We start from the raw sequence: 19624 nt of genomic DNA on the forward strand, positions 1-19624 counted from the left end.
TCTCCACCACCCTTGGGGGCATCTCCCATTTTGACCTCGGGACTTCCAGGTTATACTCGGCACAGATGTTCCTGTACACTATGCCGGCCACTTGGTTATGGCGTTCCATGTATGCCTTGCCTGCTAGCATCTTGCACCCTGCTGTTATGTGCTGGATTGTCTCTGGGGCATCTTTACACAGCCTGCACCTGGGGTCTTGCCTGGTGTGATAGACCCCAGCCTCTATGGATCTTGTACTCAGAGCTTGTTCTTGTGCTGCCATGATTAGTGCCTCTGTGCTGTCTTTCAGTCCAGCTTTGTCCAGCCACTGGTAGGATTTCTGGATATCAGCCACCTCCTCTATCTGCCGGTGGTACATACCGTGCAGGGGCCTGTCCTTCCATGATGGTTCCTCGTCTCCCTCCTCTTTCTTGGGTTTCTGCTGCCTGAGGTATTCACTGAGCACTCGGTCAGTTGGGGCCATCTTCCCAATGTATTCTTGGATGTTCGTTGTCTCATCCTGGACTGTGGTGCTGACACTCACCAGTCCCCGGCCCCCTTCCTTCCGCTTAGCGTACAGCCTCAGGGTGCTGGACTTGGGGTGAAACCCTCCATGCATGGTAAGGAGCTTTCTTGTCTTTATGTCAGTGGCTTCTATCTCCTCCTTTGGCCAGCCTATTACCCCAGCAGGGTACCTGATCACGGGCAGGGCGTACGTGTTGATGGCCCGGATCTTGTTCTTACCATTCAGCTGACTCCTCAGGACTTGCCTGACCCTCTGCAGGTACTTGGTGGTTGCAGCTTTTCTAGCGGCCTCTTCATGGTTCCCATTCGCCTGCGGGATCCCCAGGTACTTGTAACTGTCCTCTATGTCTGCAATGTTGCCTTCTGGTAGTTCAATCCCCTCAGTTCTGACTACCTTCCCTCTCTTTGTTACCATCCGACTACACTTCTCCAGTCCGAACGACATTCCAATGTCATTGCTGTATAGCCTGGTAGTGTGGATCAGTGAATCGATGTCTCGTTCACTCTTGGCATACAGCTTGATGTCATCCATGTACAGGAGGTGGCTGACAACTGCTTCGTTCCGTAGTCGGTATCCGTAGCCAGTCTTGTTAATGATCTCAATGAGGCGGTTCAGGCCTATGCAGAACAGCAGTGGGGACAAGGCATCTCCTTGGTAGATCCCGCACTTGATGGTGACTTGTGCTATGGGCTTGGAGTTGGCCTCTAGTGTTGTACGCCACATCCACATTGAGTTCCTGATGAAGGCTCTTAGGGTCCCATTGATCTTGTACAATTCTAGGCATTCCAGTATCCAGCTGTGGGGCATTTCATACTATAACTTGTATAATATAATATATATATATATATATATATATATATATAATATACATACAGTGGGGCAAAAAAGTATTTAGTCAGCCACCGATTGTGCAAGTTCCCCCACTTAAAATGATGACAGAGGTCAGTAATTTGCACCAGAGGTACACTTCAACTGTGAGAGACAGAATGTGAAAAAAAAATCCATGAATTCACATGGTAGGATTTGTAAAGAATTTATTCGTAAATTAGGGTGGAAAATAAGTATTTGGTCACCTCAAACAAGGAAAATCTCTGGCTCTCACAGACCTGTAACGTCTTCTGTAAGAAGCTTTTCTGTCCCCCACTCGTTACCTGTATGAATGGCACCTGTTTGAACTCATCATCTGTATAAAAGACACCTGTCCACAGCCTCAAACAGTCAGACTCCAAACTCCGCCATGGCCAAGACCAAAGAGCTTTCGAAGGACACCAGGAAAAGTATTGTAGACCTGCACCAGACTGGGAAGAGTGAATCTACAATAGGCAAGCAGCTTGGTGTGAAAAAATCAACTGTGGGAGCAATCATCAGAAAATGGAAGACATACAAGACCACTGATAATCTCCCTCGATCTGGGGCTCCACGCAAGATCTCATCCCGTGGGGTCAAAATGATCATGAGAACGGTGAGCAAAGATCCCAGAACCACACGGGGGGACCTGGTGAATGACCTGCAGAGAGCTGGGACCAAAGTAACAAAGGTCACCATCAGTAACACACTACAACGGCAGGGAATCAAATCCCGCAGTGCCAGACGTGTTCCGCTGCTGAAGCCAGTGCATGTCCAGGCCCGTCTGAAGTTTGCCAGAGAGCACATGGATGATACAGCAGAGGATTGGGAGAATGTCATGTGGTCAGATGAAACCAAAGTAGAACTTTTTGGTATAAACTCAACTCGTCGTGTTTGGAGGAAGAAGAATACTGAGTTGCATCCCAAGAACACCATACCTACTGTGAAGCATGGGGGTGGAAACATCATGCTATGGGGCTGTTTTTCTGCCAAGGGGACAGGACGACTGATCCGTGTTAAGGACAGAATGAATGGGGCCATGTATCGTGAGATTTTGAGCCAAAACCTCCTTCCATCAGTGAGAACTTTGAAGATGAAACGAGGCTGGGTCTTCCAACATGACAATGATCCAAAACACACCGCCCGGGCAACAAAGGAGTGGCTCCGTAAGAAGCATTTGAAAGTCCTGGAGTGGCCTAGCCAGTCTCCAGACCTCAACCCCATAGAAAATCTGTGGCGGGAGTTGAAAGTCCGTGTTGCTCGGCGACAGCCCCAAAACATCACTGCTCTCGAGAAGATCTGCATGGAGGAATGGGCCAAAATACCAGCTACTGTGTGTGCAAACCTGGTAAAGACCTATAGTAAACGTTTGACCTCTGTTATTGCCAACAAAGGTTATGTTACAAAGTATTGAGTTGTATTTTTGTTATTGACCAAATACTTATTTTCCACCCTGATTTACGAATAAATTCTTTACAAATCCTACCATGTGGATTCATGGATTTTTTTTTCACATTCTGTCTCTCACAGTTGAAGTGTACCTCTGGTGCAAATTACTGACCTCTGTCATCATTTTAGGTGGGGGAACTTGCACAATCGGTGGCTGACTAAATACTTTTTTGCCCCACTGTGATATGTATATATATATAATTATATATAATATATATTTTACTGATTATTTTTTAAGATACTATATATATAAATAACAATACTATAATATAATATATACTATACATAATACATACATAAATACATAAATACATCATACATACTATATATATATATATATCCATATACATATATATATACTATATACATAATATATACACATATAATACTATATACATATATATACATATACATATACATATATATATATACACTATATATATAATATATATATATATATATATATATATATATATATATATATAATATATATACATATATATATATATATATATATATATATACATAATACATATATATATAATATAATATACATATACATATATATATATATATATATATATATATATAATAATATATATATCAATATATATATTATATATAATATTATTATATATAACAGGATATATTACAGCAGTGAGCTTGAACTCTGGAGTCAAAGATTCAACTTGCAGTTATTTATATTTCCTATCACCTTAAATCTTCACTCAAAGACAAGTATCTTGACAGTGTATGATAAGATGTATTATAATAAGAGACAAATATTGTTCTTTTAATATGTTGGCATTACTAAATTTGGCTCAATGCTTACATATATGGTAAAAATGTGAGCTGTGATAACTGTTTCTGATAGAAATGAAGAGTAGACTGATATATGAAATATTCCTTTATTGGGTGAGAAAATCAGACCATGTCATAACTGCTTTAAGTCATACAGAATAGATATCAGAGCCTTAAACAGGCTGACTTCTGCTAAATGGGTCAAACTGGGCAGAAAGTCTACAAACACATAACATCCTTATAGAATATGATGTAACACTATAGATCAACTTACGCTCAGAATATATAAAGCATATAAACAATTACAGCAATATGATGCAACAAACACAGCAGTGCTACTAATCCAAAATACTCAAAGCTTCATAGAACTGAAACAAACATTTATTTTTAGCTCCATTCTGCTGCTGATACATACTTTAGGTTTCTGAATATTAAACTTGTTGCTGCCTTTCATAGTGTGTAACTTGAAGGCCCTGAGTACTTTCTCCCACACTGAAAACACTGGAATGATAAAATTATTTGAACATTACCTAATAAGACTGATTCAGGACAGACAATTAGTTATGTTAAACTTTCTCTAGCAGTCCTTCACAAACAGGGAACAGTCTGTCTATTCTCTCCATCTGTCAGCTGCTGCTGGCTCTTCCTCCTCCTCTTCCTCACACACTGCTGAGTTTGTCCTGGTGGATCATCAGGGGTGCAAAGCCTCACAGATGATGTGCAGCAGTGGGTCCCTCAGTCTGTCCTCACTCTGGACACTTGCAGTTGTCACACATGGAAATCAAATGTGTGATAAGCTGCAGGATTCAAACACAAGTGTAACTTATAAACACATGTTCATACTTTTATTCCACAATCAGAGAGAAAGAAACAGAGAGAGAGTGCAGGACAGACAGACAGGTGACAGTCTCAGGTGTATACACTGCTACAAACAGGAGGATTTAGTGTTTGTGTTATTACGAGTGCTAAACAAGAAGAGTTCCCAGATGGTCAGTGGACACATGTGTGACTCCTGTGATTAAAGCATCTTTCTTTCAGCTTAACGAGTGAACCGTCAGCTCGTTCAAACACACGTTAAAGTCCGTTTGGCTCGACACCACCGAACAGAGGCAGCAATATAACATAGCTAACATTAACAGTGCAGTGAATCCTGCTTGTGCCTGTGATATTCAGGACTGCAAACCGAGCAGCATCACTGACTTTCAGCTTGTTGTGTTTGTGGATATATGACTGACTTTAATTATCCATAAAATCATCACATTCTCTGTAAGATTAAGTCAACTATTGAACGGCGTATATTAAAGTAAAGGCTTTAAACCCAAGTTATGAAGTACTAGATACATCTAATGTCACATAACTTTGCCGACATGTGGCCAACAGTAATGTTTTAATGTTCTTCATTATTAAACATTCTGCACATAAATAAGTGACATAATATTCAGTACTTACGTTAAAGTTTACTCTTCGGCAATGTTCCCTCTAATTTTTCATGTGTCTGAGTCGAACACACAAACTCCCTGAGCGGTCCCTTGGACCACTGTGAGCAACAGCAGACGTGTGCACTGTGGTCACGCCAGCATCGAATCCATCCAAGTTACATGGTTTATTAAAATAATCAAATTACAGCATTTACATTTATGTTAGACTACTTTTAATTAACTGCTTTAGGGGGGGTCACGTGACGTCAATGGCGGAGTAACTGTGTTTCTCGCCTGCTCCCGCAGCTTGGCATTTGTTTAGGCCTTTATATGTCTTATTTGGTTAAAGTCTCTGTTTATTTCGACTTTTAAACTTCGTACGATGCCAAGCACCCAGAAGAAGCTCAACCTTGGGTCGAAACCGGGCAAATCCGGAGAAAATCACCCTCCGCTCAGCGATCATGCTGTAGCGGTTATGGCGGAGGCCCAGTCGCCCCCACTTCTCGACCGAATGGACGTCGACAAATTGGTGGAGAGGATATCGGCGGAGGTGCTGAGGGCGGTGGAGGCCTCCTTTGAGAAGAAGATTGATCCAGTTCTGAAAAGACTGGAAACATCGCAGCACATTTCTCTTCACTTTTAATTCTTATTCTTATTTTTATTTTTATATCTATTTAAGTGTTTATGACAGTATGTTTGCACTAAGCACTGCAGCAATTTCCTAATGTTGTAAACCTGCTCAACATTTGGCAATAAAACCCTTTCTGATTCTGATTCTGAAGTTCCAGTCAGCTGATCACTCTTCAATAACCTGCTGCCTCCAAAATAAACTTCCTCTTCCTCTAATGGAAACCACCTGCTGGCTGATGACATCACCAGGCATGCAGTGATGATATCATCAGGCAGGTATGAACATGAAAGAACATGATGAATGAACAGATGAGTTCTCACCTGGGTGCTTCCTGCTGATCGGATCTGTTTCTCTCGGATTCATCAGGAAACACCGAGCACATCTCTCTCCTCGCTGCCACCAGCACTGTGCCTCCCCAACCACACTGATTGATGCTTTTTTCTTTTACACAAATTGCTTCTTTGATAAAGCGATGGTACGTGGGCGGGGGAAGGAAACAGAAGCTTTCGTGTCCTGTAATCAGGTTTGTGTCATCAGGAGGTCCAATCACCAAATAGCTCTGTATAACGATGCCTGCCCGTGTTTGTCCATAGACACGGTGTCAGTAAAGTTTTCAATAAACACACAACTCTTAAACAGGTGAGTCATAGAAGCATCCTCCCTCCGTACCGGTGTCATGAATGAGGAAAGAGACCAATCAGTTTGTTTCAGGTTGTATGCATGACTCAGCCCTGCCTCTGCTGGACACCAGAGGAACTGCAGGTGTGGGGCTGCATCCTCTTCCCTAAAACCCCTTCTATAACATACGTGTTTCCTTCTACTTCTCCGAACATCTGCTGGACATTCAACACCGAAACACACGACTGTAGCAGCATGGCTGCTACACCTTACTGTAATCACATTACAGTTACTATTACTAGTGTGACACTGGTTCTTCAGGAATCTGAAACAGTATTAAAATAAAGGTTTAACAAAACACAAAGACTTGATGAAACGTGACTGCAGAGTAACATCACTGTCACATCCAGTTTCACTTAATGGCAGCAGAGTTTGACTCTTTAAACGTTTCAGTCAGCTGATGGTTTTAGAGCAGCATTACCAACACCATGGAAATGACAGAAACCATGGAGACCTGAACAACATCACACTTAAAAACATCTAAGGTGAGTTTCATCAGCTTTTTGTGATTTCAAACAGTTAAAATGCTTCTGGAGCTGTTTTCAAACTGCTTTATTTTGACAGGATGTACTGCTACTGAAGTACTTCCTGTTACAAACACGAATGTTCATCTGTGTTTGATGATGATGGGAAGAAAAGCTCAGCATTTTACCTGCAATTAGCAGTCTGCACTAATCCTGAACAAGACACTTTAATGAGGAACCTGCAGAGAGCACAAAGCCACACCTGTTCATGAGGTGAGTAATTTCATATGAAACAGGAAATAACAATGAAAAGATGAACTGAAAGGAGAAATACTGAGTTTAAACATGAGGAGATTCTCACTTTGTTTAAGGGATTGATTGATTGATCAGCGTTTCAGTTGTGATTGATATCTAAGGCTCAGGTGAGAGGTCACCATCTCCAAACAGCTGCAGAGCGAAGTCATCGAGTCCATCAGCTGTTCAGACCCGTTTCAGTCACACTGTGGCACCGCATCATTGATCCTTGATCAGTTACTGATCTGCCACAAGCTCTCTGTCCTCCGAGTCTATTTTTAAATGTGTGAAGAAGAAACTGAAGCCTTTGTTTCTATGGTGATGGAGGGTAAGAGTACATCCATCTGTTGCCAAGCAACAGCACGCTGACCAATCAGATCACCTGACAGGTGAGTGCCAAGAGACTGTCAGGAACCTTCATTCAGTCCTTCACTGAGGCAAAGTATTCTGCAAAACAGACTGCATCTTGTGTCGCCCTGACAGTAAGGAGTGTGATCAAATCTGTGGCATCACCTTTGACCCCGTAACGATGCGGACTGATGAAAAATCTATTTTTATTTTTAAAATCTCGAGTCAAAGCAGTTAAACTGGAGTCTGAATTTTCCCACAATGCCTCTCTGCTCACCTGGCTGCTAAGCTCTCTGTTGACTCCTGCAGGTCAGGTCCTGCCAGGGCACAAAGAATGCTCTTCTGCAGACCAATCAGCAATCAATCAGTACGCAGCAAACTCAATAATCACCTCTGTGATAAACAGCTGATGTCACCAACAGGTTACTCTGGTTAATCAATAATCAATCTCAGTATTGGTTGATCGGTATTAGGGCTGGACTGAAAATCTGGTATACCGGGCATTTTCCCACTGTGCTGATGCATGTTTGGGCTGCTGCTAACTGCTAACAGCTGAAGTGTGTTGCATGCTGCGGTGCAACCCAGCAACATCCACGCCGAGCCGATTAAAACATGTTCCAAAATCAATAATACAAAAGAATGAAAAGCACACACGAGAGCTTTGATCTGATTAGTGAAAAAAAAACATTTATTTACAAAACTTTATTGTTGTATCCATGAAAAACAGATGCCGTTTACAAAAACATGTTGACACTGAACTTCCTGTTTGCTTTTTTTACAGCAAAACACAGAAATAAGACGACGGCACGACAGTCACACACGATCAATAATCATCAACACCTTATCATCAATGAGCGCTGGTCACGTGACACAGAAAGGAACAGCAGAGACCACCAATTTCCCTCTGGCCGGTGGAAACTTTCAAAGTAAAAGGTTTACAATGGAATTGAGATCAACTCCTTTAAAATAAGAGGTTTAAAATGCAAGACTATTGCCCCCTTCACAATAAGAGGTTTAAAATGCAAGATTGGTGCTCCTTCAAAATAAGTTTAGAATAGAACATATTGATTTCTTCAAAATAAGAGGTTTAAAATACAAGATAGGACCACTGCAAAATGAAAAGATTCAAATGCAAAAGCGTACAATTCCTTCAAAAACTAAAAAATAAATAAATTAAATATAACATTTAAAATAATGTTTAAAATGAACAAACATCAAATCCTTCAAAATAAAAAGGTTTAAATGCAACAGAATGTCACTCCTTCAAAATAAATGTATTTCAAATGCACTAAACTATGACTCCTTCAAAATAAAACATTTAGAACATATAGGAGCATAACCATTTCAAAATAAAATGTAAAAGTTAATAGGGCATTCCAACAAAATATTTCAAACGCTGGCAGTAACTTTTTTAAAATAAAATTCAGATCGTGCTTTTTTGTTGGCTTTTGTTTTTTAGACTGTTAAAAGATTTTAGTTTTTCACAGTTTTATGATAAATATAAAAAAGATTGAATATTTTTAAAACTTTATTTAAAAATGTAAATAAAAAATGTGCCCCTGTGGGCGTAGGCTGGGAACCAGCGAGAGTCCTGACCCACAGATTGGGACACGTTTATTTTCCCACCTGTCCTTTCTGTCTTTTTTTGTGCTTGCCTTTGTTCGAGTCAGATGGAAGAAACTGTTGAATGGTCCTTTAAATGAAGTTAAACCATCAGCTGCTTTTTAATCCCAACTCCGTGTAAGAGCACCCTCAGTGTAATCCTCCCATCTGTGTGTGTGCGCCCGTTTAAGCTCACTTCTTCCTGATTGAACAGCTTCTGGAAGCCCGCTGAGGGGCAACACCTCAATCAGAGATTTTTCTACAGGGACTAATTTTTACCTCGGTGAAATGCAACGTCTCACGCTGTAAGCTCTTTAGCAGAAACTAAAGAAAAGCAGAACAGAAGCAGGATGAAGTTAAGAGCTTTTGGATCTGCTCAGTTTGGCAGAAGATGACTGACATTAGGTCGTGGCTTTGATCTGAACCGTTAGCTCTGCCTCTGTGTCTTTGGTGCTGCATACTGAGGTTAGTGGTTGTGAGCCGCTTCAGCGAAGAGGTCCAATAAAAACCTGGTTTAACCCTGGCTAATCTCAATGACAGGTCATCACTATTCACTATTGAACCTGCAGAGGTCCGAGAACCCAGGTGGCTTCAGGTCATTTCTGCCAGTACGTTTCTGTAGCTGCTGCCTTCTTCTCCTTGTCCTGTTGACTGTTAGCTGGGTGTAAATTCACTGCACTGACAGATATCCATTCAAACCTCTGAGGATGTCACTCCTTTTCAGGGTACTCGGGATCTTCTCAAAGCTCTGTGTAGCATTGGAAAACCTTCAGAAGCAAAATCTGAACGTTTCAAGCTCCTCCAAAGAGATCTGTTCATCCTAACCAGGACACTGTCTTGTGTTTCCTGCATGTTCTGATCTGCATGTTTTTGTTGTATTCCATCTGATAACGTTTGTAACTCTGTGGTGATAAACTTTCTGCCGATGCTGAGGCACAGAGCGCACAGAGGTCGCCAACTTCCTGCAGAGTCAACCACTACAGACTTCATGTGGCCTTCAGATTAGAGACCTTTATGGAATGGGTTTCCATGGTGACCATTTGTATAATAAGCCTTACATCACAAAGGGCAATGAAGGCGTCACATGCAGTGGAGTAAAGCACAATGCCACTAAACTCTAGAGTAGTGAAGACATGTTCGCTGGAGTGACCAATCACGTTTCTCTATCTGGCACTCTAATGGATGAGTCTAGGTTCAGTGGTTACCGGGACAAATGTAAAGCTTGGTGGGGGGATTATGGTGTGAGTGTGCTTTTCAGGACTTGGACTCCGCCCCTTAGTTCTAGTCAAGTAACTCTTATTAGTCATATGCAGAGGAGTGAATACGTTTAACAGTACAGTGTTATTTACTGAAGTCTGCACTGTAGTTTTGTTTCTTTGTGGACAACACTAAAAGGACAGAAACAAGAAGCCTCGTACTCTCTTTCTGACGATGAACACTGACAAAAGACTAACTCAAACTTTACATGTAAGGTGTACGGCGCTTAGTCGTTATTTGTCACTGAGAGGGTTTACTGCTGTACATTTTAGTCCTAAACCTGTGTGGCAAGATGGAGGGAAAGAAAACGTGAGTAAAAAAATAAAACTGGAAGGAGAACTGACACGATTTCCACTGAGAGATCCAAAAACCAGGGGAAGATTATCCTGAATGTGACATCTGCCAGATTTAAATCCAGTTTTTGGTTTGGACCTGTTCTCATAACTTGTAGATTACACCTTGTACATACGACACTCTGACACCAAATGGCAGAAATCTGAGTAGTTCGCTTTTTGTAGTTTGCACATGTCAGTGCATCCACAGAAAGGTTCTGACATCACAGATCGCTCTGACATCACAGTGCTCACTGTCTCCTCTTCCTCACAGTCCTTTCAGACTCGGATGGGCTTCACTGTTGGCTGCTTTCAGGTTTAGAGTCTCTGGCAGCTCAATTTCAGAGAAGGAAATACAAAGCAGTGACATGAATGACAGGAAGTGACATTAGTCAAAGTACTGATGTATCATTAATCTCTGATTAATCTGCTGATTAATCAACGAATCATGTAATCAGAGTCCAGAAACTGTTCAACATGCACAAATCAGCAAATGTTTCAAACCGGAGAAACAGTTCCCAATCAATTAATTATTAATCATCAATCAGTCAGGTTTTGCCGACGTTTCTGAGCATCAAACAGTCCGACCTGCTGACCTCAGCACCTCATGATCACATCACTGGATTAAACACAGACACTCCCAAACAGGTACAGACCAAACACTCAGAACACCACCACCTGCGGAAATTACTATTCCGTCCAATCACATCCCTCATAACAGATGGCATCACTCAACCGGAACGCCGTCCACACTCTCCTGGGAGATCTCAGAGTCCAGGGAGTAGCAGGAGCTGCCATTGTCCTGAGTGTCCCTGTTGGGCTCCTCAGAGAGAGCTATGGGGGTGCCCACTGAAGCTCCACCCCCAGCCCCTCCCCCAGGTTCAGCAGCACTGTCGCAGAAGTGGGCGGAGGCCTGGAAGAGCTGGCTGCAGAGGCGATTGTAGCGGTGGTAGCGGGACGGCTTGCCTGTGTGGGTGTACATGTGCTCCTGCAGCTGGCTCTTGTGGGAGAAGCGTAGGCTGCAGACGGCGCAGGCAATCTTACGTTTGCGTGAGTGCAGGGAGGGAGCAGGGCTACTCCCCCCTCCTCCACTCCCACCACCTCCTCGGCTCCGCCTCAGCTCAGCAGCCAGCTGGTTGGCTAGCGCCTGGCTCTGTCTCAGAGCTTCCTCCAAACATCCTGCATCCAGCTGCTCCTGGGTTCCTGGAGGACCCTCCTCTAGGCCGGCTTCCAGCTCGCCACCCTGTGACAGCCCCTCCATGAGACGGGCGGGGTCGAGGGCGTGGCTGAATAGGTGCTCCCGCAGGCCCTCTGGGGAGGAGCAGCGCTCTCCACAGCGGGGACAGAGCAGCACTAGCGGCCGGTCTTTGAACAGGAGGCCCTGAATAGGACTGCTGTCCTGAATTGGAGACCCTGCACCTGGACCCTCCTCGCCGTCCTCCTCCTCCTCTAAGCGTTCCTGCTTGATATGGGTAGTTGAGATGTCAGAATCGTCTCCGGATGCCACAGAGCAACGTAGCGCTGAGACCTGATGGTCCGATGATACCCCCTCCAGTCCGACAGCAAGGGACAGCTGGGAGTGAGACCGGGCCCCTCGGTCAGAGGACCGCCCATCCTCGGCCCCGCGGGACACCGTGGTGGTCTTGGGGACTCCGGGTCCCTCCTTGCTGGCCAGCTGGGAAGAGATCTGAATGCCATAGAGGTTGGACATGCGGACCACGTTGTTAGCAGTCTCAGCAGCACCCTCACCAGTTTTGCGGCACAGCTGGTAGGCGTGAAGGAACTTAATGCCCTCCTGCAGCCGGCTCTGGTCCACCGGCTGTTTGGGACACATACCGGTGTACATGATGTGCAACAGGTAGCTGAAGACGTCCGGCTGGATGTCCGTGGGCTGGATCTTTATACACTCGCTGGGGACACATAGAGACATGAGGTCAGCACCTCGGAAAAAAAACAGCATGTGAATCCTGATGTTTTGGATCGATGTTCTCCTGAAGGTTTGGACCAAAGTTTTGTTCCTCTATTCTGGCTTACAGGATCCAGATCCTGAAATTTGTTCTCCTGGAATAAAGGAACAAACACCGGTACAAGCCTTCGGGCAGGCACGCCGTCCACACTCTCCTGTGTTTAAGACATTATTCTAGTCTTAAACACATTTAGGGCTGATCAATCATTATTGAATTTTTATTACCATTTGATTGCTTCTTAAAAATTATGAAAAAAAAAAAATTGGGATAAAACATTAAATTTCATTCATTGTTTTTTTTGGTGTGTTACAAATCAAACACACCGCTGTTCACCTAAAAGGTAAGGCCAAATAAAGGGTCCTCACATGTCCTCACAGTGCATCTGTTTGTGGCTGACAGCTAGCCACTTTTTGACCAGTCAAGCTCCAAGTTTGTAGTTAACGCTAACATTCGGTTTGGTTGTGGAGAGCAAATCCAATCCTGAGCTGTCTTTCTCATGGCTAATCTTAGCTAACACTAACATGCCTGCTGACAACTAGTAAAATCCTGTCTTTAATGGATAAGATTGGCCAGTTTGTCCAAATTCCCAAGGCTGATCTATTTGCAGCTGCATGGTTTCAGACAAGCAAACCCTCTTTGGATTCATGCCGCACTGCTAACTCACAGCTAGGTGGCTAACAGCAGGTCATCTGGTAACGTTTTCATGACAGGATCGACGCAGAGACTGTCACCGGCTGGTTAGTGAAGTCCTTTTCATCACTGCCGTCACGATGACAGCAAGCGGCAGATCTGACTGAAGAACGTACGTTTAGTACACCCCAGATAATCCTCCTCTCTGACCTGGAACCCAACACGGTTGAGGAAGCCAACAAATTTATCAGGACAAAGGATTCAAGGGTCAGAGGAGTCACCACCTGCTGGGCATTTAAAAGAATTCAGGTTCTCAGAAAACATGCCTATTTTTTATCCTACCTGCACTTGTGTGATGACCCAAAGCACAAGTGTATAACTAACTTCTACTCAGGTAAAGGGGTCACACGCCGCTGTCTCACCCCTCACCTGGACTGGTGGATGAAGATCATCTTGAAGTAGTTGGAGAAGGCAGCCAGCACAGCGCGGTGAGCTTTGAAGTAGACGTTTCCGATGGCGACGGTGCAGTCACACAGGAAACCAAATTCCCTCTGCACGTTGAGCTGCTGCAGCAGGAAGAGGCTGTGCGACGACACCTCCATGACACCGTCTGAAACACAAACCCGAGCCCATGAAGTTCACATTATGACCTCCATCATCACTGCTCACACACATACATTTAACATACAAACTTATTAATGTGCAACAGGATGGAGGATGTCTTGAAGAGGTTCAGAGAAGGTCAGAGGAACTTCACTGTGACCCTGAGCAGAGGATCCGCTGTGGTGATAGAAGATGAAATATATATCTGTGGTCGGTCAAGTCCATTGCTGCTGTGTTACCGATACTCCTGTTGCTTTAGCTCAGTAAGTACTTAATATCGAAGTGCTGAATAACGCCACAAGGTAGAGCCTTCCTGATTCTCGTGCACTGTTATTGGTCGATGTTGTAGAACAGAGCAGGGGTGCAGGTTCATTCACTAAAAGAGCTGATGAAGCTCCTCTGTTTGAGGAGGAGCCTCTTCTACCGCTCACTGCTGGAGCGTCTGGGGGACATCAGAGGAACTTCAGCTCCTACAGGGGCGCACGCGTGCCACTGTCTGGGTCCCTTGCACTTTGAAAATAGATAGGGGGCAGGGTTTAATAAGAATATTTTCTTCTTCCTGCTCCTTTTCACACATGGTTGTAGTGCTTTTTGATAGAAAGTGTGGTTGGTTTGTTTGAATTGTTGTACCAAGTGTGAAATAAATAAATAAATGAAATGGAAAAAAATCAACTTTAAGTAACTGTGTTGTCTTTAGTTGTGCTGACGTGGGAGTTTCCAATTTCATTGTACTATTGTACAAGGTATGAGTGTGCAATGACATTAAAGAGTTATTTTATCTTCAGCATCTCTCGCATACACACACGCATACACAGAAACACAAAAACACACACACAAGCACACAGACACACAAACACAGAGCAGTATAGCACATTCAGACCTGAAGAACTCTTAAGGTGTTGTTTAACCCTGTGACGTCACATTAAGTCCGTCAGGCTCACTTGGACACGCCACCTCTGACCTCAGCGAAGGTCACACCTGACACAGACACGCACTCATGCACGGGGAAGGGGCGGGTGTTCACATTGAACTGACCCGACCACACCGGAAACCGGACACCCGCGCGACCCAGTCACACACTAGCTCTGCGCGTGCACGTGCCGTCGCGCCCGCCACCGCGCAGCATCCTCCATCCTTCATCTCATTCATCACACGCACGTCCTCATCACCTCCGCGCACACGGGCGCGTGTTCACGCTCCCAACGCCCGGCAATCCCGTGTATGCGCGGATCCTGCACGCGCGCCGTTAATGAGCGCCTTACCGCAGAAACGAGCAGATCGTCTTCAGAATCGGCCGATTTGTTGCTGCAGAGGATCTCGCGACGAGCCGCGTCACCTCTCGCGAGAACATGGGTCAAATGGGGCAGTCACGTGAGCCGTCAGAAACGTTTGATGGCTGATCAGTAATTTAATAAACGCAGAGCAGGAAAGATGGCGTTATCGTGCCATCGATAATTTTCAGAGTATATCAGGAAAAAAAGTGAAACTGATCAGAGGCTGTCAGCCAGCAGCATAAGACCCCGACACCGTGCAGGGAGCACGATCACGTGACACAACACACACCGACACCGTGCAGCAGACAGACTCACAAACACGCTTCAGGTCTGCAGCTCAGGGACTGAACCCCATCATAATCTGTGTAATCTGAGACTCAGAGTACTCTCGGAGTGGGCCACTGTACCTCGGTTGGTGACTGAAGTAACTCATAACCTGTGTAAATATGTTTTCTTAGGCTGGTGTCCACTGAGCTGATCAGCAGTATTGATTATTACTGACCACAGCGGGTATGCTGTGAGGTGTGGTCCACATTCTTGGCAGTGAGTGGGACACGTTCCCAGTGGGTGCTGGGCTCCGCCTAGGCCGCCCTTTGTCACCGGTGATGGGCAGATTATCTGGGCGTTGCCAGCATCTTGTCTCTGCATTTTGCAGATGATGTGGTTCTGTTGGCATCATCAGGTGCTGCCTCCAGATAGCAGGCTACTTTGAAACAGACGGACTGGTGCTGCAGTGATGAGATCGTTCAGGTATGGGCCACCTCGTATATGATTGATGGGTGAGATGTTGCTGCTTCTTCAGGCGGAGTCTCCTGCTCAGCTCAGAGTTAGACCTCCTTGCTGCTCTCTGACTGAATGTGGGTGGCGGGAGGCCTCAAGTAATCCTACAAGCGAGAGAGAAAACAAATAGATTATTCCGGTTATTATTTTCAAATTAAAAGCAGACTTTGTTTCCTGTGGTCGTTTTCAATGAAGACATAATTCTGACACTCTTTATTTAACTGTGAAAGGCCCCGTCCAAGCCAGAAATGTATATTTATTATTTAATGCCCACCTGTGAACTACTGCTTGATGCAGTTAAACATGTCCCACTGGGTTAAAGTTCTTATATATTTTATTATAACTTCAGTTTTTCATTTTACTTTTTTTTTTAAATTTTTTACTGTGCGACACATGTTGCGTTTCCGTAGTGTCAGCTGAGCTGCGCGAAGCATCAAAGCAGAAACGTATTTTTGAAACGTTAAAACTTTATTTAACTTTATTTTTGAAGGGCCCCACTCTGACCGGAAGTTCCTTATTTGGACTTCCTCGCTATGTGCGGCTTGACGGCGCGGCGGGCTGTGCGGAAGTGCTTTCATCCTGCTGGAGGAGAAGAAGAAGAAGAAGAGGCAGCTCCTTCGTCTCCACAGTAAACCATCCGCGGAGGACATTTCGGAGCCTGGGAATCCCACAGCAGCAGCCCCTTCGCCGGCCTCCGGGACCCACGGTGAGTGGACGGACCCGTGTCCGGGCTCGGGGCCGTCTGGGCGGCAGGCGGTGAAGGAAATGCTCGCGGCCTGCTCTCGGTGCTGAATGCGGGTGGCAGTGCGGGGGCGGCGGGGCTGTTTGCGGGAGAGAGCGCTCAGTAAACGCCCGGTTTTATTCGCATCACATCCGGTGGCTACTTTCAAAATATAAGTGGTAACGAATAGTTTTGAGCATTGAAGCAGCCGGAGGATCTACGAGTTCACTGACGATCCTTCGGGGAGTGTCTGACTGTCACTGAGACGCGCTGTGATGCACGCGATACCCTGACGGTGGTCTCGTTCACCTCTTGTCACGCTTCGTGTTTTCATGTTGGAGGAGTGATCACAGGAACTTCCGGTGTGGACCACGCTAACAGGGGTTAGCTTGGAGCAGCTAATCTCAGCCGAGCTGTAATCTCCATTTTAGCTCGGCGGTGTGGCCAGCCTCTCCCTCCGGTCTCTCCACGGGCTCGCTCCCACCTCGGCGGCTCCTTCGCGGCCTGTCTGCCGGTGACTGACAGCCCGCACCGCGTGCCTGCGGGCCCGGCGGGGACTTCCAGTAAGCAGGATGAGGGCTCTTATTTGAGTGGTTTTTACAGTGGAGTCTGGTGACAGAGGCCAAAATTATTTCATCCACTCTTCACAGTGATCACATTATTATCTTTATTGATTACTGATCAGTAGAGTAGGTTTCTGAACTGTGACCTTTAATCTCACAAAGCTCAAACACACCTGACAGCAGACACATCAGATATGAACCTAGACTGTCACATGTCGGCTGATAAAATGAGCCCTGAGACCTTCCTGTGAGCAGCAACCAGCTGATCAGAGTGCAAACGACTTGTCCATGACTTGTTCTGGTAATAACACGATTAAGGCACTCATCTTACTAAAAACTCGTGAAAAACTGCATATCACAATGACCTGAAAGGGGGAAAAAAACAATGTGTCACCATTTACAATCATAAACTCTGACCTGGGCTGTGATTAGAAACTGATGATTTAATCAGCCTGAACGTTTTAAGGCATTCTTAAAATCATATCTGCATATTTCTGGAAAAGTGTGATGATGATGATGACGTTTATGATGGGATATAAAAAGGTCGTTCTGCAATTTAATGTAACTGCAGCAGCTGCACGGCGCCATCACATCAAACTGAGACTGGGGCTGGGGGCAAAGTCCTGCTTTCCCACTGTGTGACCTCATCACAAGTCACTCCACTGCTGGCTCTTACTGTCACATGGTGTGTAGCTAGCGGTGTCTGGGGAATCATGTGGAGGTGCGTTCTACGTCTCCACCTTTAGCAGGATCAGGTTTTGTTGGAGGAGCTCAGTTTTGGCTTTAAATCAGCGGGACCGTCCTGAACTCACGTGAACTGATCTGATGTCACGTCATGTGATCAAAGAGCCAAACCATTTCAGAATAAAACGCCATCCTGAGCCTCATCTGAGAGGCGGAACTCACTTTGGAAATCAGTCACCTGACCGTCTGCAATGGAGTCATGCTTTTCGGTCATCAATTCATATTCTGCTGGAACATGTTGGCTCGTTGATCTCACATGATGACCTCACTTCCTGTAGTCATGTGTAGGGGTGGACTATATCATACCGTTCACGGTAATTTTGTTGGGCAACGATAAGAAAATGAAATATCCCGATAGAATATGGGCAAAACGCGCATGCGCAGTGCCTTTGTTTACATACGCACATGGCGTCGACGCAGAATGAGAAGAGCGAAAGTGGATTGTTGAATGAAACGGATGAACTAGAATTGGTTTGTAAAAATGCTGCAACTTCAGTGGTGTGGAACTGGTTTGGCTTTCGTCCGTCAGATACACAACAAAGCACTATTTTTGGTAGCGCATGCTAACGGGCTGTCGTTATTATTGGAAAATATGGCACCCTTAAAATCAATCCTTTGATTTTTCTGAAAATCGACAGCGCCCCTTATAATCCCATGTGCCTTATGTATGAATTCTGGTTGTGTTTACTGACCTGGAAACGATTTTATGTCATACACGGCGCTTGAAAATCTGTCAAATGTTTCAGTACGACTTTGCTAAGCTACGAAGCCGCACCGCTTGATGGATTGTCGGAGCATTACAGCTATCGTAGGCAGGAGCCTCGCGGAGTGATACGTACTGTGCTTCAACATAATATTACCGTATTGTGTGTGTGTGTGTGTAACCTCTTTTTAAGTTTTGTGGATATTATACATGGTTATGCTGAGGATATGTCAGCCAATTTCCACTGGAAATGCCTTTTGGTTAAACTGTCAGCAAGGAATTTGCATTTGCACTGTTAATTTTTTATATAACTTTAATGCACATAAAAACAGCTGCTTGTTTAAGTGAAAATACATTGATGGGTTTTTTTTGCACTAATAAAGTTGAGGAGTTGTAAAGTGTTTTGTCTAGTGTCAATTATATCGTCAGTTATATCGTTATCAGTTATATCGTTATATATCGTGATAAATATTTTTGGTCATATCGTCCTGCTCTAGTCATGTGTCAGTTTGCATGGCCACCACCGACATCCAGAGGACCGCTGAGTGTTCTTGCCTTGCTGTCAGTTCCACAGGTGAACCGCCAGTGGAACTGGTGAGGGAAGGCAGCTCAGTACACACAGACGGGACGACATTGCTGAAAATAAAAACACGTCAAAGTTTTAAGTGAATCACTGTTCAGCTCAGGTAACGGGAGAAAACATCTTCCTCTGATTACACCCCATTTTGACACAAGAAGTGACATCTTTTGATGGGTTTCAGTGTCTCCAAGCAGCAGCGGGGCAGTGGGGGTCAGGCAGTGAAGGTACATGTCTAACAAAAAGCTCCAGTTCTGAAGAACAGGACCGGGTTCACTTCACGGTAGAGCTGGGCGATATGAGATTTTTTCATATCACGATATGTTTTTTTTTTCATTTCAGGCGATAACGATATCTATCACGATATAAGCCAAATAACTATATTTGTAAGATTTAAATGTGCCGTTGCTCACAAGTAAAATGTGAAATAATCAGCA

General features: G+C 44.6%; 2 protein-coding genes across 6 annotated transcripts in view; one reads left to right on the forward strand and one right to left on the reverse strand.

Moving 5' to 3' along the window:
- Positions 1-8104: 8104 nt before the first annotated feature.
- zbtb25 (zinc finger and BTB domain containing 25) lies at positions 8105-15611 on the reverse strand. 5 transcript variants are annotated; one of them, XM_042215123.1, is made up of 4 exons: positions 15507-15599; positions 13911-14002; positions 13652-13832; positions 8105-12535 (listed from the first exon to the last, which is right to left on the reverse strand). In XM_042215123.1, the coding sequence occupies exons 3-4, from the start codon at positions 13822-13824 to the stop codon at positions 11353-11355; spliced, it is 1356 nt and encodes a 451-aa protein (XP_042071057.1). In that variant the 5' UTR covers positions 13825-13832; positions 13911-14002; positions 15507-15599; the 3' UTR covers positions 8105-11352. The 5 variants fall into 5 exon arrangements, with proteins under 5 accessions (XP_042071057.1, XP_014185548.1, XP_005949679.1 ...); XM_014330062.2 differs by lacking the exon at positions 13911-14002 and having other exon boundaries at positions 15507-15611; XM_005949617.3 differs by lacking the exons at positions 13911-14002; positions 15507-15599 and adding an exon at positions 15088-15174.
- Positions 15612-16447: 836 nt separating this feature from the next.
- The window catches only part of zbtb1 (zinc finger and BTB domain containing 1), a 9564-nt gene continuing 6387 nt past the window's right edge, over positions 16448-19624 (forward strand). Inside the window, exon 1 of the mRNA XM_014330060.2 lies at positions 16448-16585. The gene's annotated coding sequence lies outside the window, so the exon portion shown is untranslated. The remainder of the gene's footprint in view (positions 16586-19624) is intronic.

The sequence above is a fragment of the Haplochromis burtoni genome, unplaced genomic scaffold, assembly GCF_018398535.1.
Source record: "Haplochromis burtoni strain Fernald_Lab_line unplaced genomic scaffold, NCSU_Asbu1 Contig_661, whole genome shotgun sequence".
NCBI classification, from domain to species: domain Eukaryota; kingdom Metazoa; phylum Chordata; class Actinopteri; order Cichliformes; family Cichlidae; genus Haplochromis; species Haplochromis burtoni.